Genomic DNA, 26,794 nt, shown 5'->3' on the forward strand with positions numbered 1-26,794 from the left:
GGTGGGAGGAAGGAACAGCATGACTTCACTGCACACAATCGGGGCTACTACACGGCCTTAATACACGTGGGTCAACGGCAAGGGGTCAACCTCAGAAGACCTCTGGGCATGAGCAGGAATATGATGACAGCTAAAGGCAAGCTTAATGTACAAGGTTGAGGGACATGGGAGTTAATGTGCAATGTGGTCACTTCCAGAAAAAAAATATCCTGCAGTGTATTTCTAGAGCATCTTTCATCCACAGTGAATTCCAGGAAGTCATCACCTTTGAACTAGCCTTTAGACTGTAAATCATTCACTTCCTGTCCGTCCCGCAGCAGTGAATGTGTGTAACAATGGCTTTGTTCTTGCACTGCTGGCTCGCTGTCCCTCTAGCATCGAGATGCAGATGCAAAGCAGCCAGAAGAGGCTCCCAGGGCTTTTTCAACTAAGGTAGAAGCACGTTCAGTCTCATGCAATCAGAGTCCTACTATCTACAATGCCCAATCAATCAGAAATTTTCTCTACTTTCTACCTTTAGAAAAAATAGAAAAGTGTAAGAAAAATATCACAAGTTTTGAACCAACACATAAAAAAGTCTAAATTTGTTAGGCTTATCAGTGTCAACAATTCAGCACCCCCCCTCCACACGATACCAGAAGATTTTCATAATTCTCAAAACTGCAACATCCCGGAACTTCAAACGCCAGCTTATAGTCCTTTTATTTACTGCAATCAGCATGGGCTGACAGTAGCAAGGCTCTCCTCCCTCTCCCCACAAAAAACCTCAGAGAGTCAGACTATTAAAACCAATGGCCAGGGGTGCCTGGTGGAGCATACAACTCTTGATCTCGGAGCTGTGAGTTCGAGCCCCACGTTGGGTGTAGAGATTACTTCAAAATTTAAAAAAGAATTCTTAAAAAAAATACATAAAACAAAAGCAATGGCCCATGATTAAGCTATCTGCAAAGACAAGAAGTCTTCCAGAGTAAAAGGAAGATAAAGGGTGTAGGTCTGATCAAGTCTCGACTGAAAATAAAAGAAAGCAGTCGCTTCCACAATGATACCCCAAAAATGATTTAAAAATGTGTTTATAGGAAAAAATGTGGGTTGGGATGATCAGTGTGAAACCTAGAAGTCCCAGAAGTGAATTGCATCCATTCGCTACAGCCCGCCAGGATGCCGGAGGGTGACAGCCTGAATGTGATGTGAATCGGCTGGGGACAGAGGTGGCTCCTCGCCCAGCCTCCCAGGCACCTGATGAAATCTGCTCTAGGGCTGTCGGTACCAGCCTTGTTATGACCACGCTCTCACCGAGCCCCCTTCCCATGGCTCAGCTCCTTTCCCAGGTACTGGTGAGTGGACATGCTGGATGTGAAACCCAGATGTCTGTTCACAGGAGAGGAATCTCTTACACTGTAATTAGCAAATTCACATTCTGTGTGTCCTCAGGCTTGGGGAAGTTTGGTCAAAATAAATGAGCTCCCTTAAGTCCAAAAGAATCCTGAATGCTTGACACAACCAAGTTCAATGCCACCCAGAGAGGCTCTGCCCAGATGAGCAGCTGGCCTCCCTGGTTACCTTCCTGTCCACCTACAAAGGTGGGAAAGTAGTTACACATTCATCTGCAAAGTCAGAAACAAACAAGGTTTTCTGGTTAGCTCCTCAGTTACCCAAAAGAAACCAAACCAATCACAACAAAAACCCTATCTCTGATCTAATCAATAAGGGTTCTCTATTGTCATATTTAATTATCCCTGAATTTGGCTCTTGTCTCTTCAGAAGGACAACCCCAGTACCTAGCTGGGTGAAGCCGGTGGCCATCCAGCTCCCTGGGCCTGCAAAACGCTGTGAAACCAAAGCTGTAAAAATGAACATCCAGCAGGAAAGTAAATGCAGGAAGTTAAAGCTATTCATAATACATATGCTAAAAGTACTTCTCATGCTAACAGGAACCCCAGGCAATGACAGGAAGCAGGAATTCCTGAGACACAGGGCCTAATTCTAGAACCCAGGGATCAGTTTCTTGAGATTATTTTTGAACTCAGAGAGAGGGGACGCCCCAGAGCTACCAAGTTAACTCATGTTCAGAAAGCCTATGGCCTAGGAGTTCTGATCAGAGTGAAAGAGCAGGTATCCTCCCCACAGATACGAGAGTTACGGGGAGGGTAGTAATGGGTATAAATGACCAACTGGGAGATGGAAAGCATTACAAGTGGGGAGCCCCCGTCCCTTAAAGGCTGGAGGAGGTTAAGTCTCCCCAAAGCACAGTCCTTGATGCCTCCTTGAAAGACAGACCTCCCACCATGACAGAAGATAATCCTGTCAGCCACTCCAGGGCCTGAGCTCAGAGCAGGCTATGACTCCTCCTCAGGAATGCTAACACTGCGGGGGGTGTTTGGAGGGAACTGGAGCTTTTGAGTAAAGAAGGGGAGCTCCTCCCTATGTCACAGGATGTCGGGTGTCAGGACAGAAAGCATGGAAAGACTTTCAGCCCCTTGGCAAGGGAGAAACTCCTTGTACCACTGGGGGAGGGGGCTGCCATTGATGCTTATCAATGTCAGGGGTCTTTAGGAGCTGTCAGGACACTGAGGTCAAGACAACAAAGCTCAAGGCATAGTAGAGCTCCTTTGCTCTTCAGATGATGAAACATGGCTTCATCTCAGCATAATTCTCCATTCTATTACCTATTAAACTGGTAAAAAGAACAAAACAAAACAAAAAAACCTGTATGGAAAATTTGTTAAAATCCTCCATTTTGAATTCACACTTTGGTGTTCCAACACTCTTGTCACTGCCCTCCTTCTGCCCACACCCAAAACCAGGTGAAGTCCCTTTGAAACAAACCCAGTCACTGGATTACCAGATTCTAGCTCCCCCCAACCCATCCCACCCCACCCCCTTTGCTTCCAAACCATCCAGTGAAATTTCCAGAGCCCAGTAAAGGCTTCTGCCCACAAGTTCTCATTCCCCACCTATTCAATCAAGCACCCGGCTGGTTGTGCCCTGGTGTGGTATGCGGTGACCCTTTCTCTGGGACCCGTGAGTGTAAGAAACTCCCTCCTTTCAAGCCCTGCTCTCCTCTGCTGTGGCTGCATCGACTTTACCATACCTTACCTAACCTCTCCATTCTTAGAACAGGAGACCTGAGAAAGACTACTCCACATACCTCTTCTCATGTCCCTCCTGAGCAGTCAGGGCTCTGAGCGACCGCCCACCTGTTCAACTCACGCTTGCTCTTCCCTGGAAAGAGCCTAACTCAAGACAATCTGCTTTTGCACCTAGCAAAGTCACCAAGATCTAGGAGGACCAACAGGCCTGAGAAACACTGGCTCACTCCAATACAAGGTTGGAATCAACCCTGAAACCGTTGAAATCGGGGTTGATTGAGGGAAGCTGGAAAAGATTTAACTCTACTCGGGTAAAAGTGATTCCTGCTGGTGACTCAGACTAGACTGAGAGCCCAAAGCCAAGTCCAGTCTCTCCAGGGAACTCCGTTTTTGACCAACCGGCTAGAGCAAACCCCCACACCCTTTTATTGCTACTTTAATGGAGGAAAGAAAAATACCCGTGCTTCAAGAATGCACACTTGCCACAAAGTAGAGCCTTTCTCTCTCTTTTTCCCGTTTTGCTCTTTTCTCTCTCTCTGTGGTCAGAGACACATGCACACTGTGGCATGCCTTTAAATATGTGTACACACACACACACACACATCCTGCAAGTTGCCTTCATGTAGGCATGGCATAGATCTTTAGGAAAATGACTATTCATTTGCTATTCTTGCAGTCTGAAAAGCCTAAATGGCAACTGATTTTGGGAGGCAGCTCTAAGGAAGCCCAAAGATCCCTCCCTCCTAGTATTTGTAACCTTGTGTAATCTCCTTCCCTTGAGTAACTTGCATCTAACTTCCACTTTGCTCACAGACTTTCTGCTACTGGCTTTGAGGAAGTAAGCCACTTTGTTCAAGGTCTGTGTGTCAAGAAGCTGAAGGTACCTCCTGGCAATAGCTAGCAAGGACCCGAGGCTCTCTGTCTTCAAGGAACTGAATCCTGCCAGTAACCATGTGAGGATCTTTCTCCAGTTAGGCCTTTAGATGAGATCCCAAGTCTACCACACCCCTTGTCGCAGCCTTGTAGGATCCTTTAAAGCAGAGGACCAAACTAAGCCATTCCCAGGCCCTTGACCTATAGACAATAAATGTGTACTGTTTTAAGCTGCCATACTTGGGGGTAATTTGTTATGCAGCAATAGATAACTAATACACTAGGGAGGCAACTGATGGGTTTGGCATGTTTTCAAGTTTGTGGGTTCCAGAGAAAATCCCAAAAGTAGAGAAGCAGAGATTGAATAAGGACAATTAAAAATGGCAGAAATCAGCAAGAAGGCAGTAATAACAATGAATGGCATTATTCCAAAGTCCTCAATTTGGAAAAATGGCCAATTTCAGGGTCCTAATATGACCCCAAAGGTAATCAAAGTCTTACAGGACAAGTAGAAGTTAAAAGAAGGAGAAGAGAATGATTCAGAAGGGATTAGGGCAAGAAACATCTAACTCAATTAACATTGATTATTAACACTCATCACATCTAGACTGCAACTAATTTCAACTTGTTAGCTTTAAACCAAAGACCTGAGGAGTTAAATACCTTGAAAGCACTATCTCTGCTGTCCCGAGCAGCCAGATGTTTAAATATGAAATTCTGACAAGATTTTGATTCTCCATGTAGTCTCATTTCTTAGAGCCAGTAGTGTGTTAAATGAAACTGAATGACGGGTGCCTGGGTGGCTCAGTTGGTTAAGCACCTGCCTTCAGCTCAGGTCATGGTCCCAGGGTCCTGGGATCAAGCCCTGCATCGGGCTCCCTGCTCAGCGGGAAGCCTGCTTCTCCTCCCTCTGCCCCCCACCCATGCACACACATGCACACACTCTTTCTCTCAACTCAAAATCTTAAAAAAAAAAAAAAAAAGAAAAGAAAAGAAACTGAATGACAAAGTTCCATGAGAGTGGAAAAAATATTATTCCCACTGTAAGAAATAACAAAACAATGAGGAGTTAGGGCACCTCACACCTTGACCCGCACACCTGTGGAGGCTACCCTCTCTCTGGAGAGTCCTATGACAGATGGAGCTCTTGGGCTGGTCAAGTGAGAGCATCTATGAATTCCAAATCTACCTCAGTCTAACTGGAGAAACACTTGAGCTCTAAAGCAGGGGGGTGTTTTTAGGAGGGGAAAAAAAAAAAAAAAGAAAACAGGGCTGAACTGAGCCACCACTTTGGGTCATTTCAGTATAAACTGTGTTTTTAAGAAAACCCTACAGCAGAGCTTCTGTACAACAGACGTGGAAACATTAAAGAGCCAGTTCAGACAATACCAAATGGCCCGTCACATCTGGGAAGGAGAGGACGGCTGGCTGCCCGGACACACTTGTTCTGTCCATAACATATGGCTTCCGTCTGCTGGTTCAGGCGGCCTCTCCAAGGAAACCAAAGGGAGGAGGAATGGGAGGAGGATGAGAAGCCAACATTTGGTAAAAGGTGGTGGTGGGGGGGGGGGCGTGCTATTTAAGCTGCTGTAAAACTCCCAGGAGTTACACAGCTGTTCTAGCAAATCAACTCAGGGTGCCCAGGTGTAGGGTGGCCTGGCCAATGCAAGCAGCAATTTGAAGAGAAGGGGGGGAAAGCCTATGTTTCGGGTTCATAATCTCCAAACAGATCCTCTCCCCACCATTCTCTCCCAGTGTCTCATTTTCCCATAATTTGGGGGTATTACTGACAGCATGAAATTGAGTTTCAATTCCATCATGTCACTGGATACATTTTGAAAACCTTTAGTGGATTATGCAGATTTGCTAAATAATCTCTGTATTAAAGTATTACTAATCTGGGTTTCATGAACATATATACCCAGAGAATTATACCCACTTTTGTAACAACGTCTCGCATCATTATTACTATTTAACCAGGTTAAACTTTAACAGTCCGCATTCCAGTTTAGTGATTTTATTAAATACTGTATCAAGCCTTAACCATCTTAAACATCTTTAGATTTCCGGGAGAAAAGTTGTGAGTGCTTAGGTATGCGTTACTATTCTTTCAGAACGGTAGAGTTCTTTCTCTCTCTCCCCCTCCCCCTCTCTCCGGGGAGAGGAGGGAGGGGAAAAAATGAGAGAGAAAGCATTGCATGTATGTTTAGAGATTGCTTAAAATGCCACTTCGACCAGTGGGATAGCAACCAAAAGTCAGGCATGACTGGAAGTGCCAGATTAAGCCATTAACCAAAGAGACTGAAGGATGGAGACCTCGCAACAGGTGAGTGGGCTTTCCCAAAGCTCCTCCAGCCTACACTAGCTCCCAGGAACAGGAGGTTACAAGCTGGCAGTGGCTTCCTAGAGCTCCAGGGACGTCTCCACCAAGGACAACCATATATGCTCAGCAGTCTAGTCCAAGAGAAATCACCCTTGGCTCAGCTTTTCGACTCAAAGGACAGCTTTTCTTTTGCTCTTTAGACAAGTCCAAGGCTGCGGGAGTCCAGCAAGGGAGAGGTCCTTCTGAGAAAGGTTCTGGCTATGTGGGGGTATTGCATCCAAGGCGACTTTCCAGAGTCACTGAGGCTGACAACCCACAGGTACTCACCACTACACTGGTGCCCATTGCCCGTGTAGCCAGGCAGGCAGGCGCAGCTGAATGTGCTGCCTCCGTGGTAAATGCACTGGGCCTGGGCAGCAGGAGCGCAGGAATGGCTGCCATCCTCACAGGGGTTGGGAGGGGGGGTGAGCACTGAAAAGAGAAGAAGGCAAGGACGTCCAAGAGTTCAGGCCTGCGAATGGGTGAGACTTGATCCTCACACTGTGATCCCCACACCAATAACATCAGGACAGCTGAGGGCTTCGAAGGCCCCATCCCAGAGCCAGCAAATCAGAATCTGACTTCGAACAAGATCCCTAGATGGCTTGTATGCATATTAAAGTTTGAGAAGCGCTGCTCTGGGTTTGTGGTTAAAACACTAGATTTGGAGAGCAGTCACTAAAATAGTCCTTGATTAAAGTTTATAACTCACCAGAACTACACACACACACATAGTTTCTATGATCATGGCTACCTTTTCATCTCACTGGGTTAAAAAGTGTATTTTCTCTATTATCACCTGGTTCTACCAATGGGATGAATCTGGAATCCTAGTTCTTTTGGATCTACTTTTAGGTCCAAAGATGTCTTTTTCTTTTTCTTTACCCTAGAAAGAGCTCTATTACAGAGGGTGTTCTATACCTGGGCACGTGGAACAAGCATCTTTGAATTATAATCCATTCCATTTAAATTTGAGAAATATTTTACTTCTATCTAGAACTGGTGGTATTAGAGGTTCATAGTCTTGCAACATGATTCGGCCAAATACCAAGACACATGGGAATCCCAACTGGGTGAACACCTTTCGACAACTCAACACCAAAAGTATCTATTTAGAGGAAAACGACAACAACACAGGGCTGAACTGATCCATAGCTTCGGGTTATTTCAACGTTAACTGTTTTCTAAAACCACATAGCAGAACTTCTGTAGGTCAGAGTGGAAACATTAATGAATCAGAGAACAAGATTCAACACCATTTTGGCCAAAAAGAGAAGCGCCTTAACACTCACAGATGCAAGTGTGCCGGTCATCTGCAAACTTATAACCACTCCGGCACTCACACCTGTAGCTTCCCGGCAAGTTGACACACACAGAGTTGGGGCCGCAGCGATGGAAGCCAGTGGCACATTCATTTACATCTAAGAAGAAATAAGGACAGAAAGGCACTGCTTAAATCAAGGGTTCCCCAAGTGGCAGGTCTGAAAACCCAATGTTTTCTCACTGCCATGATGCTCCAACAGAACAAATAAATTAGTGGGGGCGAAATATATCAAAATGTAGTATTTCTAAGCATCAGACGTGAATGCAGGTTGCAGGATAACCTTCAGATAATCTTTATCTCAAGTCATTCAAGTATGTAAGTCACAGGGAAAATATTTGAATATTCTGAGAATTCTTTAAACAGTAAAAAAATAAAACCCACTCAACATTTAAAAGAAAAACACACTAACAATTTTTCTTTTAGAAATGTAAAGAAATTTCTGTGGCTTGTGGGGATGTCATGGGTGAAAGGAACACAAGGTCTGAAACCTAAAGATAACCAGAAAACATATGTTTTCATAAATACAAGAAATACTTACTACAGGATTAAAATGACCAAACTTGAGAACTGGAAATATGCAGGAATTGCAAATACATGTCTTCTTTTCCCAGTCCCAGCCCCAAATACCCACCTCCAAACTCTCCTCTCAACTCTAACCAGAATGTGCTTTAGTGTTGAAATAAGAGCATTTAGGTTAACAGCTGCTAAACGTGTCTCGTGCATCAGTAGAGATCCTTAAGCAGACACGCTGGTCTTCTGTTAACACAGAGCTGGAGGACCCCGTGAACGAACAGGGCGCATACAACTTACCCACACAACTGCGTCCATCTCCCTGATACCCAGAGACACACTCGCAGGTGTAGTCTACCCCTGCCCCCGGGTGGCAACGAGCCCTCGTGTCACATGTGTGTCTCCCATCGTAGCAAGGATTCACACGGATGGGGTCTGAGTCCCCTGCAATGAGTAGAGAGGAAATAGATCACACAAGCACAATCTGGTTGTTATAAAGAGAACGGCACCAATGGGAGATCGAGGACTCCTCGGGACGGCCCACATACTCATCTGTTTGGGGGCGCGCCTGGCGACCTTGCTAAATTTTTAATACCCCAAGCTGGGCTAGATTATTTAAATTGCAGTATTAAATTCCAGAATGGCCTCCTCTTGCCTACCCTAGAGACAACTAACATTTTCTTGCTTACAGTAGGCTTGTGCCCAGGGAATAAAAACATCACATGGCATAGTTTTATCGTAGAGTGCTCTCACTCGACCACCTCGTGTGATTCTCAGGATGACTTTGTGAGGTGGGCTGTTATCCCCATGATTGGTAGTTTTCACAGATAATTGAGAGACATTGGAAAAATTGCCCCAGCTCACAAAGCCAGGAAACGGTACAGCAAGAACTCACACCCCAAATTTCTGCCTCTAAACTGGGCAGTCTCTCACTAAAATTCACTATTTCCTAGGTCAAAATTTAATTACTGGGAAAATCTTGCCTTTTTTAAGGTTTGGAAGACTAAAGAGGGATGATTTTTGCAGTATTTACTTTTTAGGATTAACCTTGCCACAGATCCATCCATCCACTAGGTCGTGGTAATACTTAACATCTGAAATCTTCCCTAAAGAGCTTTGTTTCTGGATAGAGCACAGTAGTAATGCTTATTGCAACCCTATTTGCCAGGCACTGTTCTAAAACCTTTATATATACCATCCCTTTAAATCCTCACGACTGCCCTTATGAGGAAGGTATTACTATCTTCATTTTTCCTATAGCACACAGAGGCCAAGTAACCTGGCAAAAGTCACACAGTCAGAAGAGGGGGACGGAGCAGGGATAAAAAGCCAGGCTGGCTGTGCTTTGCACCACTTTGCTACGGCCACCACCGAAGGAACTTCATACAGTTAGCTAAGCCGAGGGCGCAGAGATGACGTGGGAAAGAACCCCAGACACAATGAGTTCATTAACTCTGGGCAGTTCCATTCACTCCTCTGATTCCTCAGGTGTAAAACAGGAATAAAGATAAGGATTATATCTGCTAAAACTGAAGAAAATAAAGAAACCCTGACATGATATATATGAGTGGCAATTCCCCCCGTGGGCAGGCTTACCCAGTCCCTAGGGGCGACGTTCCTTCTTCCTCCTCAGTGGCACCCCTGCTCGTGCTCACTTGGTTTCAGCTTTGTCTCAGTCCCAAGAATTAATTCTGGTCTTAGATCTCAAAGGTTTCAGGAGCTTCACTCAAACCTCCCAGGCTTCACGTCAAGCCATCCCAGCTACCAGTGGGGCTTCGTCTAAGTCATAACTTGAGCTTCTGCCTTGGATTTCGGCCAGTGCCGGAGTCCCTGTCTTGACGGCCAGCTCAGCACAACCCAAGTCCTGCCTCGCTCTCACGGCTCCAGGGACCAGCATCTTGGCATCAGTAGACACAGTGGCAGTACCACCTACCTTAACTTCCTAGTACCACTTCCTCCTGGATTCCCTCTCATTTCTCTCTAGCTCACCCACATCTCCTCACCCCTCTTACCTCAGGCAGGTGGGCCTTGCCTATGTAACTCCCAGTCTAGACCCAAGTGCTTGCTGCCGTCACCTGTGTCAGACTGGACACCCTGTCACCTGTGTCACCCTGTCCTTCAGGATGTCCAGCCACCTCCCCACAGCTTGCCCCACTACCCACGTGGACCCTCCCGCTATTCTGTGTTAGTCTGCTGTGAACTGGGGTGCCTTGGCTGAGTCTCTGAAGGGACCTCCCTGCATTCTGGTAAATTCCTCCCGTCGCCTTAGAAGACACCCCCACCATGTGCTCTTGCAGGAGAATATTCTTATTCTCATATTACGGCCTAAAAAGAAAAAAAGGAGGGCCATGGGTTTATCCTTGGATTGCTGCAATGATGCTAGCTGGACTAGGTTACAGAATCTTTGCCAAGAGAAAAGGACCAATAAATGGCTCCGGCACTTTTTAAACCTGATGAACTTAAGGATGTCAATGTGAGCCTAGCTCCAGATAGCAAGCAGACACCTTGCACATCCCTCGTTCTTCCCTCTGCACCTCTTGGTGGACAGGATGGAAACACAATGCTGGGGTTACGGGGTTGTACAGCCCAAGTTCCTGAGACAGTCCCCAGCATGGCTATAGTTAAGAACAACAGGGTCATGTCCTCCCTGAAGGCCTGATGCAAGACAATTCTTATTTCTCCATTTTAGGAGAAGATTCTGTATAAAATGCCTGGCCTACCCAGCCAAAGGGGGACGTGAGCTTTGAAATGATTTAATTTGTAAATACTAACGCTTAACCTTCTTGCCCCATACTTTCCAGCATCCAATTTGCACTGTGGCACATTCTGGCAAAGATTAGTAAGTATGCAGAGATGTCAAAAGCTTACCACCCAGCTAGGCATGCAAAAAATGCAGTCCAAAAGCTGACTTTCAGACTTGGATGGGATACCCTGGCCTACCTGAAACTGAGGGGGAAAAAAATGTCCATAATTACAGGACACTGATTTAAAATATGCTTCACTGACTCGGCAGGCCACATAATTCACAGAGCCCAGTGCAAGAGGAAAATGTGGAGCCCCTTGCTCAAAAATTAAGAGTTTCAAGAGGACAGCAGCAGAGCATTAAACCAGTGTGCAGGCCCCGAGCACAGGCCCCGTTCACGGAATTCGGTTTCCAAAACCCTTGTTTTAAAAATACATTCCTAAAACCACCGGGCTCTGCATGCTCTCTGGCATGTTCGCGTTCTCCCTATTGCAGCACGAACAACGGGATCCTCCTCACGACGAGTTCTAGTTCGCCCTCACCCTCTCCAACAGCCTGACTCTCTGACAGGAGAGCTGGAACTAATTTCCTCATTTAATCAAGAGAAGAGCGGTTTTCCTTCAAGGAACAGTCCGTCCCGCTTCCCTGCGTGGCCCTCTGCCCAGTCTCCTCAACTTGCCAGAAAGAGCCCCGAAGTGGGCGCCAGGGGGCCCGGTTCTAGGAGCCCAGGAGGGCCGACCCACACCTGAAGCGCAAACACTGGGCGAGGGGCGGGGGCTGCGGCTGGGCCAGGCCCCAGGCTCTGATGGCTCACCAGGCGGACGCAGCCCCGACAGCACAGCCTCCCCGGCCCTGGGAAGCCACGGGCGCCCACGTCGGCTGGGGCGGCCACTCTGTGTCCCAGACGTTCCAGCCGGACCGTCATTCCCTCTGGAGAGACGGAAACACTCAAGATGATAATGCTGTGCATGGAGGGCAGGGGAAAAGGGGGTGCAGGGGGGTGGGGGGTGCAGGGGGGGTGCAGGGGGGGCAGGGGGAAGGATTTTGTCATTTGTTTTCTTTTGCCCCCGTTTTTCTCCTATTCAGGGAGCATAACCCGTATTGCAGTGTTCTATAGGGGTGGATGCAATAAGGTGCAGACACACAGGGTTAAAACACACATTCCCTCTTGCAATTCGGCCCAAATTTTGAGGCGTCCAGTGGAGTCCATGTGGGAAAGCGGGGCCAGGCGAGGGACAGGGGTGGGCTCTGGAGCTGGTGCCCGGGATTGGGTCCCAGCTGGCTGCCTTGTAGCTGCGACTGGGCAAGTCTCTATAAAATGGGGGCTGATGATCCCCCTACTGGGCAGGGGGTTGTGTGGGACTAAGTACTCAGAACAGGGCTTGGCACCAAGTAAACTATCCTTTGCTATTGTTAGGCTTTGACTTGCATGGAAGGGAAAATCACATAAAGTTCTAAAGACAAATTAGCAGCCTGGTACCTGATAGTTTGCTGGCATTCTTTCTGTTACTCCCAGAGCTGGTCGGTCTCCAGGAAAAATCCACCCAGGGATTTATCTTTTCCCTACATACATCTAGAATCGGAGTGGGATTCCTTGGTCTGGGAGGCTCCTCCGCTAATCATTGGTTTTTACACATCAGACACCTTACACCAGGTGTAAAGGGCAGAAGGAGGTTTTCCTTTGTTTTTGTTCAAATCTTTTGAGAAAGAGGCAATAATCTTTTCCCTTCTTCCGATACACGTTTCTCTAAAATCAACTGACATTTTCATGCTATTAATTCAACACCTTATAATCCATGGGCTCCCAATGCCTGCACCCCCAAGCAAGTTTCCTAAAACCAAACTGCCCACCCACCCCACACCAGCAAACTCTGGATTCTCCTTTCAAGTCATCTCTGCATCCTTGAAGAGTCCAGCCCTCTGGCCTTAATCTCGGTATCCTATTGCTAAAGTGACCGTTGCACCCTGAGCGTGAGGAGGCTTCCGGAGCCCTCCTCTCTAATGCTGAGCAGAGACACCAATTCCGGCCTCAACGGTATCAATATGGAGCCCCATGTGGGAGACCCTCTCTGTTCTCCTCCTGTGCCCCTCGCATTCTAGGGGAAAGCACTAGCTACTGGCTTTCAGAATTAAACCGTCCCTTTCAGGCACCTGGGTGGTTCAGTCAGTTAAGCGTCTGCCTTCGGCTCAGGTCATGATCTCAGGGTCCTGGGATCGAGCCCCGCATCGGGCTACCTGCTCAGCGGGGAGTCTGCTTCTCCCTCTCCCTCTGTTCTTGCTCTCTCTCAAATAAATAAAATCTTTAGAAAAATAAATAAAAGGTCCCTTCCATCTGACAATTCCCTACCTGCTAGGGTTCCCGGACTTGGCAAGCTCATCTTCTGGCTCGCCTAAACATTTTTTATTTTTTTAATCAAGATTTATTTTTAAAGAACAGTTTTAGGTTTACAGAAAAACTGAGCAGTAAGTAAAGGTTCCATACCCTCCCCTTTCTCCAGTTTTCAGTTCATTAGCTTCTTGTATTAGTGTGGTACATTTATAACTGATAAACCAGTATGGATATAGTATTACCTAAAATCTCTAGTTTACATTAGGGCTCACTCTGTGTGTCATGCAGTTGTAGGTTTGGGTAATAGCTTCACTGTCCTAAAAATCCCATGCTCTCCCCATTCACCCCATCTCCCTCCCCCTGAACTCCTGCTAACCACGGATCTTTTTATTCTCTGTAGTTTCACTTTTCCTAGAATGTTATATACAGTTGACCCTTGAACAACGTGGGGGGTAGGGGTGCTGACCCCCTACATAGTTGAAAATCTGTATAACTCGACTCCCCCAAAACTAATAGCCTACTGTTGACCAAAAGCTTTACTAATAACACATATTTTATATATTATATACTGTATTCTTATAATAAAGTAAGCTAATGTTAAGAAAATACGTGTTCAGTACTGTATTGAAAAAAAACCCACGTATGAGTAAACCTGCCCAGTTCAAACCCATGTTGTTCAAGGGTCAACTATAGTTGGAATCACACCAAGGTAGCTTTCTTCAGACTGGCGTCTTTCGCTTAGCAATGTGTATTTTGGGTTACTCACGTCCTTAATGCTTCATAAGCCTAGAACATTTTTACCATCATGTTTATCAAGCTTCACAGTTGTGGTTAATTCTAACTGAAGCTTGAGAAACACTGCTCTGGTTTTTTTTCCCCCTACAGCTATTTTTTTTTTCCAGTTAAGATAGAACTCACAAACCATATAATTCCCGCATCTAAAGTACACAATTCAATGTTTTTTAGTATGTTTACAGTTACGCAACCATCACCACAATCAATTTTAAAACATTTTAATCCCCCCACAAAAGAAACTTGCATCCTTTGGCTATCCACTCCTTACCCTCCTATTATGCCCCAGCCCAACGCAACCACTAATCTACTGTTTTTGTGGATTTGCCTCTTTTGGGTATTTCATTAGATAGAATCAAAATGTTGTCCTTTGTGACAGTTACCCTCACTCAGCATATTTTCAAAATTCATTCCCATCAGTATTTCATTCCTTTTTTATGTGTTGATAATATTCCACTATATGGATACAGGACATTTTAAAAATTCATTCATCAGTTGATGGACATTTGGGTTGTTCCTACCTTTTGGCTATTCTGTATAATGCTGCCATGAATATTTGTGTCCAAGTTTTTGTGGGGACATAAACTTTCATTTCTCTTGGTTATATAGCTAGGAGTGGAATTGCTCAAGTGGTAACTCTGTGTTTAACTTCGAGAAACTGGACTGTTTTCCACAGTAGGTATACCATTTTATACTCCTGCCAGCAATGTATGAGGATTTCAGTTTCTCCACATCTTCACCAATACTTGTTATTATCTGTTTTTTATTGTAGCTGTCCACATGCATGTAAAGTAGCATCATTATGGTTTTGATTGTGCTTGCATTTCCCTGATGACTAATGATATCAAGCATCTTCTCATGTGCTTTGGGTGTTTATCTTCTGACAAAATGTTCTATCCAAATTTCTTTTTATTGTGTTGTAAGAGTTCTTCGTATATTCTAGATACAAGTCTCTTATTAAATAAAGGATTTTCAGGGGCTCCTGGGTGGCCCAGTAGGTTAAGCATCTGCTTTTGGCTCAGGTGATCCCAGGGTTCTGGGATCGAGCCCTGCATCAGGCTCCCTGCTCAGTGGGGAATCTGCTTCTCCCTCTCCCTCTGCAGCTCCCCCTGCTTGTGTTCTCTCTCTCTCTCTCAAATAGATAAATCTTTTAAAAAGTATAGGATTTTCAAATATTTTATCCCATTCTGTGGGTTGTATGTTCACTTTGTTGATAATATCCTCCAAAGCACAAGTTTTTAATTTTGATGACACCCAATTTTTTCCTTTGTTGCTTATGCTTTTAGTATTCTCTCTAAAGAAGCCATTGCCAAATGCAGAGTCACAAAAATTCACACCTATATTTTTTCTAAAATTTTAACTAAATTATATTAACATCTTTGACCCATTTTTGGTTAATTTTTTTTTAAAGATTTTATTTATTTGACAGAGAGAGAGATAGCAAGAGCAGGAACACAAGCAGGGGGAGTGAGAGAGGGAGAAGCAGGCTTCCCGTGGAGCAGAGAGCCCGATGCGGGGCTCGATCCCAGGACGCTGGGATCATGACCTGAGCCGAAGGCAGACGCTTAACGACTGAGCCACCCAGGTGCCCCTGGTTAATTTTTGCATATGGTATGAGATAAGAGGTCCCTCATTATTCTTTAGAATGTGGATACCCAGCTGTTCCAGAACCATTTGTTTAAAAAACCTATTCTCTCTCCTCACTGAATTGTTTTGGCAAGCTTGTCAAAAACCAACAAACTGTAAATGTGTTTGTGTTTATTTCTGGATTCTCGCTTCTATTGCATTGATCTGTATATCCATTTTTATGCTAGGACCACATGGTCTTCATTACTCTAAGTTTTGAAATCAGTAAGTGGAATTCCTCCAACTCTGTTCTTTTTCAGTATTGTTTTGGCTATTCTGGGTTCCTTAAATTTCCTTGAATTTTAGGATCAATTTCTCAGTTTTTGCCAAAAACCTAGCTAATAGGATTGTGTTGAATCTATAGATCAATTTAGGAAGCATTGCCATTTTAATACTAAGTCTTCTGATTCATAAACATGGAATTCAGTCTTCTAATTTTCTTTTTATTTAGGTCTTAATTTTTTTTTTCCAAAAATGCTTTATAGGTTTTAATGTAAAAGTATTATACTTAAAAATTTTTGGGGGGGCGCCTGGGTGGTTCAGTCGTTAAGCATCTGCCTTCGGCTCAGGTCATGATCCCAGGGTCCTGGGATGGAGCCCCGCATCAGGCTCCCTGCTCTGCGGGAAGCCTGTTTCTCCCTCTAACTCTCCCCCTGCTTGTGATCCTGCTCTCACTGTCTCTCTCTCTGTCAAATAAATAAATAAAATCTTTAAAAAAAAAAAAAATTTTTTTTTATTCCTAAACATTTTTGGAACAGAATCATTTAAAATTTCCTTTTCAGTTTGCTCATTGTTACTATATAGAAATACAAGATCAAAATACAAAAATTATATCCTGCAACTTTGCTGAACTTACTAGTTCTAATAGTTTAATGAATTAGATTTTCTACATATAAGATTACATCACAGGGGAACTTCTTCCTCTCCAGTCTGGATGCCTTTTTTTATTGTCTTGCCTAATTGCCCGGGCTAAAACTTCCAATCCAGGGCTAAATAGAAGTGGCAAGAACACACGCCCTTGTCTAATTCCTGATCTTAGAGTGAAAGCATCCAGTCTCTCCTTGTTGAGTACGATGTTAACTTGGGTTTTTCTTACATGCGGTTCTTTTTGTTTTTCCAGGCACTGGCTCTTTGTCTTATCTTCACTTGGTGAAATCGTTCTCTTCCTTTAAGTTCTAGCTAAAAATGTCACTTTCTAGGGACCTCTTCCCTGAACCTCCAGGCTAGGCTCATAGCACCCTGTTCTCATCACAATTGTAACAAATACTTGTCAGCATCATTTTCCCTCCTGACTTGGCCTCACCTTGTTCACAGGTGTCTCCCCAACACAGACTGGCACACATACGGGGTTTGGCTACAGATCAACTTCACATATCGTACTCTATTCCTTCGCTTGGCAGGGACACTGTTCTAAAAGTTCCATTTCTACCTCTGTCTCCACCTCTAAGACAAGACTCTGCTTTATTCATCCTTACCCCCAGCACCTAACACAGAGCCTGGCCCTCAGTAACCCTTAGGAACCTCTGTGAATCATTCTGAGGGGACTCAAAAAGGAAGCAATGTTAGATTCAATTTTTGCCCAAAACAACAGAAGGAAACGTACCTTCAACTGGGCCAATCTGACTGGTCACAGCAAATCTAAGCACCCTTTCTTCATCCGTGTACAAGGCAAAGACCCGGTCCACATTCAGCTGCTGGGTGGTGGGGATGGCCGGGTGTCTGGGGGCGTGCCTGCAGGCCTCGTAAGTGATGTTCTGGTAGATGCGGTAGGACCGTGTTTGGTTGATGGCACCTAAGGTGAGCGAGTAGTCTCTGGAACTTGTGGAGGTCACAGCTGCAAAAGACATTATTCAGCCCAACTGGTAAATGTTTAAAATCTTAGAGAGTTTCATGTGGGGTCGATTTTTTCTGTAGGGTTTTTCACCTAATGCCTGGAGCATATTCCCTTGGGAAATTCCTGAGTTTATATGGAAAACCCGCAAGGCAATTCCGGGAATCTGAGTAGATGCAAAGCCAAAGTGCCATCACTGCTGTCATTATTAGCAAAGAATAAATTCTGCTACCGTGTGCCAGCGACGCCAGGCACTCTAGAAACACTGCCTTCTTCATGCCTCATACCAGTGAGGTGGGCCTCGAGATCATGTGCAGGGAGCCTTACAGAGGTCAAGAAATAGCCTAAGACATGAGGCCAGCGTGTGATAGAGCTGGAACTGGAACACAAGTCAGCCTGACTCTACACCCCAAGTTTTCAACCAGTCCACACTCTAGAGGACACAGATGTGACCGCTCCCAACACCCTGCACTTAAGCCCGAAGGGCTCAGGCAAAGGAAGGGGCCGTTTCTCTCAGTCTCAGCGTGGAGTTGGAAGCCCGGACCAGTGTTCTGTTCACTGTCTGGGTCTCCACTACCCGTTCTCCTCCCTTCGTCTCCTGCCCGGCTTCCAACTCTCACACCACAGAAGGAAGAAAGGCACAGCTCCAAGCAAACCACTCTGCTGCAGGACAGCAACTGTGACCAAGCCAACACCTTGCATTCGGGTGGTTTTCCAGAACTCATCAGGATTGACACATGTCAACCATGGAAAGCAAGGAGAAAAGGTGTTCTTATGCTCATTCTGAAGAGAAAATAGGCTGTCAGATGATAAGTGACCTTATCCCCATATATTTTCAACTACAAATCTGTGATGTGAATTCCTATCTTCTGACTCCAAATCATTTTACAACACTGTGCAGCATCTCATTTTAAAACAGGCAGAAACAAAGGTACAGGACAAGTAAAAATTCCAATAATCCCTACTTTCCTGTGGTCCAGATGGTTTAAAACTGTATGTACTTATACAACCCTTACACACCCCCAGAGACAAGGTTGTGGTTTCTTACATTATCACTGGCATCACATTAATACTGGGATGGGGATACTGATATTCATTTGTGTAGCAGCCAACACTTCTCTCACTTATACTATATATTTGATAAGAGTAATAAAAAGGATATTGAGCTTCTTTTATGTAACACACGGTGTTCTAAGGACATTCCACGTAATAACTCATCATCCTCACAAATATCTCGTAAAATATGGACTATATCCCCATGTTATAGATGTCAAAACTAGTTATACATACCTAAGTCCGAGTAGTGGTAAATCTCCTTGTAGGGAGCTATGTGAACTGTGAAATTTGCTGGGATGTAAGGCACCTGGCCTTGAATATTGGTCTTAATGCTCAGATAGTTCTCTGGGTCAAGTCCCTCGGCAGTTTGAGTGATTCGAACCGTCTCTTCTCCTGGGTAGAAAGTAACTTCCATATCATGGGTAAAGGTAGCGCCTGGAGAGGAAGTAAGACTTCAGCACAGAGCTAGGATGAGGTAGCATCTTCCAGGAATAATTACCAGCGCATACTTAATTTCTACTGCTGCTGGAGATGGTGCCTAAGAAGATCATCTGATATCCAAGACTAAGTACTATTAGCTGCTGATTTCATCCAGTTCCCCAAATTTCTATTAAACAGTGAGGTTTCATCCCACCTCATTTCACACTGCTTCTCTTTCTAACAGCTTGTTTTCTGTGAGAAGCTACTGGGGACATCTTGACCCTTCTCTTTGTAAGGTTGCCAGACTTACAAAACAAACAAGCAAAAAAAACTTAGGACACCCAGTTAAATTTGAATTTCAGATAAATAATGAATATATTTTAGCAGAATACATCTCATACAATATTTGGCGCATACTTTTACTAAGTTATGCAGATGATGATTGTTTTATTCAAAACTTGCTGAAAAACAAGATCCTCCGAATAGCTCTTGAGTCTATAGCTGGAGGTGGGGGGGAAGAACTTTTCTCTCAGTACATTCTCTGTGATAAAGATAAATCCAGTAGGAAACAAGCCTTTGCAGGTAGGGAGGAAAGTGCCCCAAAGTATCCTCTACACCCTTGCTATCAAAGGGTGGTCCTTAGACCAGCATGAGCGTCTCTGGGGAGCTTGCTAGGAAAACAGAATCATAGACCCCACCGGACCCACAGAGCCAGCATCTGCCTTTTCACAAGGGCTACAGGTGATCTGTGTGCAGGTTAGAGTCTGAGAAGCACTGGTCTGTACCATTATCGGTCAGAGTTTTTGGGGTGAGAGGAGGAAGGAAGTTTACTCACGAAGTAAACTCCTCTTCAGATACCCTGTGATCACCATTTGTGCATCCCTATTTGACAGATCTGTGCCTAACAACTCAAGTAAATACAGCCTGACAAATAAGCTTCAACCCATTCGGGTGAGAGGATGTACGTGTTCCAAAGGTAATCATCCTATTCCTCAGGACAACGTGGAGAACATGTGGATGGAATCAGTCTTTCAAAAACAGTCCTGTGAGACCAAACCATTCCCAACTACCTCCCCACAGAAAACGAGACCCCCTGAGGCTCTGGAACACGGAACAAGCCAGTCCTCACTCACGGAATATCAAGACCAAAGCATGATGGCTGGTGACCAGCGGCCCCTTCAAAGGCCCCTCCTACTCACCTGTGAAGCTGAAGCCATTCTCCCAGCCTGGTTTCTGTAAAGCAAAGAGCCAGCCAAAAAGGCCTCCGATTGGTGTGAGCGGGAGAAGGGCTTGGGCTGCAGGCTGAGGGACGTGGCTGATGGCCGTGTAGGCTCTGCCGTCATTGCCCACAATGTAAGCATGCAGGTCCACGTCCTCGAAGTGCACGGGCGTGTGGCCCACGCGGAGGTGGCCACTCACTTTCCCATTGACCCGATGAGGTGCCCCTGAAAGACAGCAAACCCAGTCGACTAGGACCATCGTCCAGGTTGGCGATGGGCGCACGGAAAATCATTCCACTCTCGATTCCCAAAACCCAGTCTTTGGCCATCCTCATGATTCCGTAACTGACTGATTAACCATCTAGGTACAAAACAGACCTGTCTTCGATTTCTTTTCTCCCATCCTCCCACTCTCCCGTCCACTTTGACTCTAATGAGCTGGCAAAAAGGAGGAAAGACTTCTGGCTAATCCTCAAATTGGGAAAGGAGCCCAAATGTGTTCATTTCTCAAACATTTATCCAGCACCTGCGAGTGGCCAGTGCTGGGATCCACGCAGTGGAGATGCGCGGTCCGTAATGCAGAGTTCCCAGCCCCAGTCGCAAACCAGCGAGCAGCAAAATCATACACAGCGCAGCCCCCAGCCCAGTCAAGTGTGCACGCCTTACCTTCTGGGAGACAGTGCTTCCCATTTCCGTAAAACCTGGACTGGCAGTGGCAGCAGAAGCCGGTGGCGTAGTCGGTGCAGAAGGCGTGCCGGGAGCACTGTCCGTGGTGGTGTTCACAGGTTTCCTTGCTGGCAGCATTATACGTGAAGACTGGAAAGCAGAAACCAACTTGCATTAAAAGGACAGATTCCAGCACTGCTGCTGTCGAGCTTCATTATGGACACCACATCTGCACCATAAAATCGGCTTAGATAATCGGTCTTCTGGCAAGGAGTACTGCTGATGGCTCCCATCTGGTCTCAGTGCAGAGCAGGGGAAGGCGGAGGAGGCTGCACCACTCCGGGTGAGTGCAGGAACAGAAAGGCCAGCCAGGAAGCACACGTTAGGCTGAACTGCACAAAACTGCCGTCCTGTGGGTCTACAACGGTCAAATAGCAGGTTTATGTGGCTCAACCCGAGAGTAACGACCCCGAGAGGAAGACTGAAGAGAGAAATAATGAATGCGGTCTTGGGTCCAAGCATTCTTCTCTTCTAGGGGGACCCTGAACATAGAGAGAATAGCTTGTAGCTTGTCTCACTGCCCCGGGAAGTAGGTTTTCTTGTGAGAAGGGCCTGCAAGAGCACACACAACCCCCCCTAAAGAAAGTCTATGGAGAGGGAGGGAGGAGGGGGAAAGGAAGAGGGGAGCCAGCTCTTATTTGCCCCGTGCCCGTGCAGGGTTTCTGGTGGCGGGTATGGCACAAGCAGACTGCCACAGTATAAGAGAGGGGGCCACCTGTGGACCAGTAGCGGTTCCTGCCGTCTCCCACTTATTCTGCCCATTAAAAAAAAAAAAGAGGGCCATCTGTACTTCCAAGAAACAGGAATTGGAGCAGATGCCATTGTCCGTAAGAGAAATGGCCAAGGGAGCGGGGCGTGGCTGGGGGGCGCTAATGGAGAAGAGGAGGCTTTCTCAGGACACCAGGGATGATGCTAATCCTGAGCGTGGTCTCTCTATGTTCAGGGTCCCCCTAGAAGAGAAGAATGCTTGGACCCAAGACTGGACCCAAAGTGGCTGTGCACACCTGGCCTCCACCTCCCTGGGAGCAGCAGTTGGGGGGAGACTCCGGGAGCACAGGGGCAAGCAGGGACAGCACAGAAGCCTAGTGCTGGACCCCGCTGATGCTGCAAGGGGTCAGCTCCCGAGGAAGACAGATACCCGACTCCTGGGCGAACCTAGCTGGCAGCCGTGCTCCAGATCCAGGTCTGAGGAGGAGGAAACCGGAGGGCAAGGAAGAAATGGAAAGATTAACGGGTAGGGACACAGGATTCCAGAGAAGAACAGAGAAAAACCAAGGGAGGGAAGATGTAGCACCACGTTAAGTAACATCAGAGCCAGAGACTTATCAGCCAGTGAAAACAGCCCACAGTTAACATTTAAATAGTGCTTCCTCTATGCCAGATACTGCTCTATGAAGTTTATTCACGCTTTCAGTTTGCTCATGAGCACGGGCCGTTTTTATTCCAGTTCTGCAGATGAACAAGCCGAAGCACAGATTAAAGGGACTTTCCTGAAGTCATCCAGGCAGTAGGTAGCAGAGTTGGGATTTGCACCCAGGAGGTCTGGCTCCAGATTCCTAACAGCTGTACTCCAGTGGAACCCAAGTACCTAGACCGAGAGAGCTAGGTTAAGGATCTGATCAGGTGCTTGAGGTTGATCAGCATAGACTTCAGCCGGTCAGATTTGAGGCATACTTTATAAATCAAGCCTAATGAATGGTAGGAGAGCGCAGAGACGAGCCAGATGGGGCTTACAGCACGCTGGGGGCAAAGCACAGGAAGAGCATTAGCTTTTGGACAGTAGGACAGTCCTTGACTGATGCTAACGGGTTCTTGAGAAAGCGGCAGGCTGAGGCGTTGGCAGGACAGGTAATACGGTCTCAAGTGGAACATCTGGGAGCAGCGGGAGAATGAAGTCAGTATAGCACCTTGATGACACAGTTGAAAAATTTGTTTGATAAAAATAGATATTTAGGTATAACCCTGAACGTTTTTTTAAAATAGGAAAGTGATACAGAACTCACATCCCCCTCACCCCAAAAAACCCAGAGTGGATATTATAGACACTGTTGTGAAGAAAACTATGCATCACTGTCTACCATTGGTTTAAGAAGTCCTGGGGGATCCAGTTTGAGTAAAAAGAAACCAATGAAAAAAGAAAAGAAACCAATGTAACTCGTCAGTCTCAGGTGTCTCCAGCCCCTAAGGTAACCACTAAGTGTAAAGCAACAGCGCCTGGAGGACCTCGCCCAGGGGCAAGTGCTCAGGCAGGACTCACCTCCAGAACAAGGCAGGGAAGGGACATGGCTGTGTGGGGAGAACAGCAGGGTACTCCCCAACCTCTAGAACTCAACCTTGTCCATGGCTCAGGTAGCTCTGTGCAAACCGCAGAGATGCACTCTGTTCCCTCCTAGAATCGGGTGACACCCCTTCACACCTCCATTGCGAGAAGTCACATTTTTCCTGAACGTACTTCTGAGTACCAAGGTAAAGAAGCAATGTGATACAGGCCTAAAGGATAGTCATTTTCCGGTGAAGGTGAGTAAAAATAAAACCAAACTCTAAACACTATTCTCCGGAATTAAAGAAATGGTGGGTTTGTGTTATATTCCCTGTATTTGTTATTTGGTGAAGACTTGTCCTTGCACTCAGTCCCCATTGCAAGAGTGGGTCATCAAACAGGGAGAGACGGGAAGCAGGAAGACCACTGATAGGGAGAGTTAGGTTAATTTAACTAAAAGGCGCAGGCATGGCTTTCCTATGGGCAAAAGGAGAGGAGCTCAGCGATGCAGCCAGCAACTTACAAAGGTAACTGTGCAGAAGTTTGAGCTGATTGCCATACGGACTGCATTTTTCTCACAACAAAAAACAGTGGTTAGGCTCCCATGAAAGGCCATTAGACAACTGAAACTGTAATTATGACAGGTTATTGGTAAGCTGCTCAGGGATATTCATAAGCAGTTTTGTTGAATCTTGCATTCTCTGGATGGAGCTTACTGAGTCATAAACAGAAGCTCAACCTTCCAGCCCCATGAGAACTACACAGGGAAAGAAGATGGGTTCGCTTCTAACAGGGGCATCACAGGCTCCCCTTAGGATCCCTTTCCCGTGCCTGCCTTCACACAGGTGTGCTCACAGATGCACACACTTAAAACTTACAACATCAGCTTGTTAGGGGAAAGAGAAATGCCTGTTGCACTTTTCTTTCATTTATTAATTCAACAAATAATGGGAGCACTCACTATGGGCCTGGCTCTGATCTAGGAATTAGGGATAGAGCAGACAAACATTCTGTCCCGAAGCTTACATTCTCCTAGACAGCAGTGAACAAACAGGTAAATTATTTAGTACAGAGGTTGTCGTTAAGAGCTATGCAGAATCTTAGATCAGGGAAGGTCAAGAGGGCTGACGGGGGAGGGGACTTCGCTCTTTTAAACAGCGGGATCAGGAAAGAACTTGGGAGAAGGTGACCTCAGAGCAGAGGGCTAGAGGCAGGGACAACAGGACACAAGGGACATGGGAGAGGGGCAAGGGTGAGAGAAGGCTGGGGAGGTACTGGCCAGTTGGCAGAGGGTCCTGTAGGTCACAGGAAGGAGCTGGGCTTCAGTCTGAGTAAGAAGGGGAGCCACTGGGGCGTCTGGAACAGAAGAGTGATGACATCAGACTTACGATACCTCGAGAATGAGCCAGTAAGCAGGTGCTCTGGCAGCTGGAAGTGCTGTTGGAGAGAAGAAGGGCCCAGATACGGAATATTTTGAAGATGGAGCAGACAGGGTTTGCTGATGGGTTGGATGGAGCAGAGAAAGGGAGCAGAAAGGGGGAGAAGGTGAGAGCAAGGGAGAGAGAGAAGACAGAGCAGAGAGAGAGAAGTCCACGTGATATTCACATCTTGGTGAACTGCCATCTCTGGAGACAGGGACGCTGTGGCGGAGGTTTGTGAGCGATCGGTTCCAGCAACAGCTTGGAGGCATCAGGGAAGCTCTGCCCCCTCTGACAGGACCTACAGCCTCAGCAGGGCCCCATTCAACCACGCAGAAGGAGAGCTGCATTTCTCTGTGGGCTGGGGAGCGGGGACCATTGCATCAGAATCACCTGGGGTGCCTGTTAAAAACTCTAATTCCCAGGGCACACCTTAGCGCTACCAATCCAGATTCTAGGGGTGGATCCCAGGTATCTGCACCTGAGCCACTCCCCTGGTGGTTCTTATGCCCACTGGTGATGATGTTCAGGACGTCTGTAAACTTTCCATTTCTGAGCTAGGGAATGCTCGTTAACGTAGTTAATGAATTTCATCTGACAGCAGCTCCTAGGGTGGTGGGATTTCAGAGAACGCTCTCACATTCATTCCTGGCTGGCTGAGCAACAGGACTCAGTGCTTATTGCCCACTTGGGCCCAGATCCACCAGCAAGCAACGTGAAGATCCTTTCATGGAGGAAGCCCAGAAGCCAGACCCTTCCCTGAAGAAGAGGCAGAACTGCACCTAGAAACAGATCCCACATGCAGCTATCAATCCCAGGCAAGAAAAGCCAGACTTTTGGCCAATGGGCCTTCTCAAATTTCTATGGGAAATGCAGATAGATCCAAAGATGCTGCACTACTTGAAGGTGTAGAATCAGTGTCTGAAATCCCAGCTGGATGAGATGTGCGATGAGCTCATCCCAAAACAAAGTGGCAATTTTCTTTTTCAGTGATATGCCTCTTCACATCAGAGTTCTGGATGTATTTTCACACACTTCTTCCTAGTCTGGTAAAGAAATATTATCTCCAGGGGCGCCTGGGTGGCTCAGTTGGTTAAGCGACTGCCTTCGGCTCAGGTCATGATCCTGGGGTCCCGGGATCGAATCCCGCATCGGGCTCCCTGCTCGGCGGGGAGTCTGCTTCTCCCTCTGACCCTCCTCCCTCTCATGCTCTCTGTCTCTCATTCTCTCTCGCAAATAAATAAAAATCTATAAAAAAAAAAATCTCCATTTTACGGATGAGAAAATGGAGGTCCATGGACATGATAATGGTCTTCTGGCTCTAAATCCCATGCTTTTTCCATTACACGGGGCAGTACTCAGGTGTGGCCTTTGGAATCACCAGGGGACCTGGTTTAAAAATGCAGAGTCTAGTTCAGAAGGTGGAGGAGGGGTGTGGAAATCTGCATTTTAAAGAAGGGCCCCAGGTGAATCAGATGCAAGCGAACTAGAGCTCACCCTGAGAAATCCTTTTTCTTCCATGGCCTTCTTTCTCCTGAATTTACCCACAGGCTCTTTCGTAGACCCTCCTGGGACCCACTCTGCCCGAGAGCACCTGTCACAGAGACTCAAACAGTAGAGACAAGTCTGCTGGTTTTTCAGGGCACAGCAGGAGGGCGGAGGCCGGCCAGGTTTGAAACACTGAGTTTACAAAGGCTTTGTGAACTGTGGTTAGACAGCAGGTAAAGCAGTCTTCACATGAGGACTTTTAAATCTCTTTTCTTTTTCCCATTTAATGCTTTTTTTACTCTTCTCATATCCTTAATAGAAAGAAAAATGGGGGCGCCTGGGTGGCTCAGTTGGTTAAGCGACTGCCTTTGGCTCAGGTCATGATCCTGGAGTCCCTGGATCGAGTCCCGCATCGGGCTCCCTGCTCGGCAGGGAGTCTGCTTCTCCCTCTGACCCTCCCCCCTCTCATGTGCTCTCTCTCAAATAAATAAATAAAATCTTTAAAAAAAGAAAGAAAGAAAGAAAGAAAAATGGGTACCTAAAAGAAGCAAAAGCATGGCCAAAGTACTTGAGATTTGTCCTAATTGGGAGTTACTCATGAAAATGGAAAACTCTGCACCAGATTTGATCTGTCCTTCAGTCTTCATTTTGCCAGCAACATTTAAGCACCTGTCTGCAGCCTTGGGCCTGCCCTCCCTTGTTAAGGGCTCTGGCCCAGCCACGTGGA

The 26,794-nt window shown here is 46.3% G+C and overlaps 1 protein-coding gene across 6 annotated transcripts in view; it reads right to left on the bottom strand.

Annotated features, from left to right (window-relative positions):
• The window catches only part of NID2 (nidogen 2), a 59,403-nt gene that overhangs the window by 12,954 nt on the left and 19,655 nt on the right, over window positions 1-26,794 (bottom strand). For 4 of the 6 annotated variants that reach the window (XM_064571051.1, XM_045900853.3, XM_045900854.3 and 1 more), the window contains exons 5-11: window positions 20,842-20,991; window positions 20,155-20,400; window positions 18,770-18,970; window positions 17,252-17,482; window positions 8,459-8,602; window positions 7,617-7,745; window positions 6,613-6,756 (exon numbers count right to left, since the gene is read on the bottom strand). In XM_064571051.1, the coding sequence (XP_064427121.1) occupies window positions 6,613-6,756; window positions 7,617-7,745; window positions 8,459-8,602; window positions 17,252-17,482; window positions 18,770-18,970; window positions 20,155-20,400; window positions 20,842-20,991 (1,245 nt within the window). The remainder of the gene's footprint in view (window positions 1-6,612; window positions 6,757-7,616; window positions 7,746-8,458; window positions 8,603-17,251; window positions 17,483-18,769; window positions 18,971-20,154; window positions 20,401-20,841; window positions 20,992-26,794) is intronic. The other 2 variants (XM_064571050.1, XM_045900857.3) reach the window with 2 other exon arrangements.

Source organism: Mirounga angustirostris, unplaced genomic scaffold (genome assembly GCF_029215605.1).
Source record: "Mirounga angustirostris isolate CCGP_5_RB_7025 unplaced genomic scaffold, mMirAng1.0.hap1 SCAF_9, whole genome shotgun sequence".
In the NCBI taxonomy this organism is placed as follows: Eukaryota; Metazoa; Chordata; class Mammalia; order Carnivora; family Phocidae; genus Mirounga; species Mirounga angustirostris.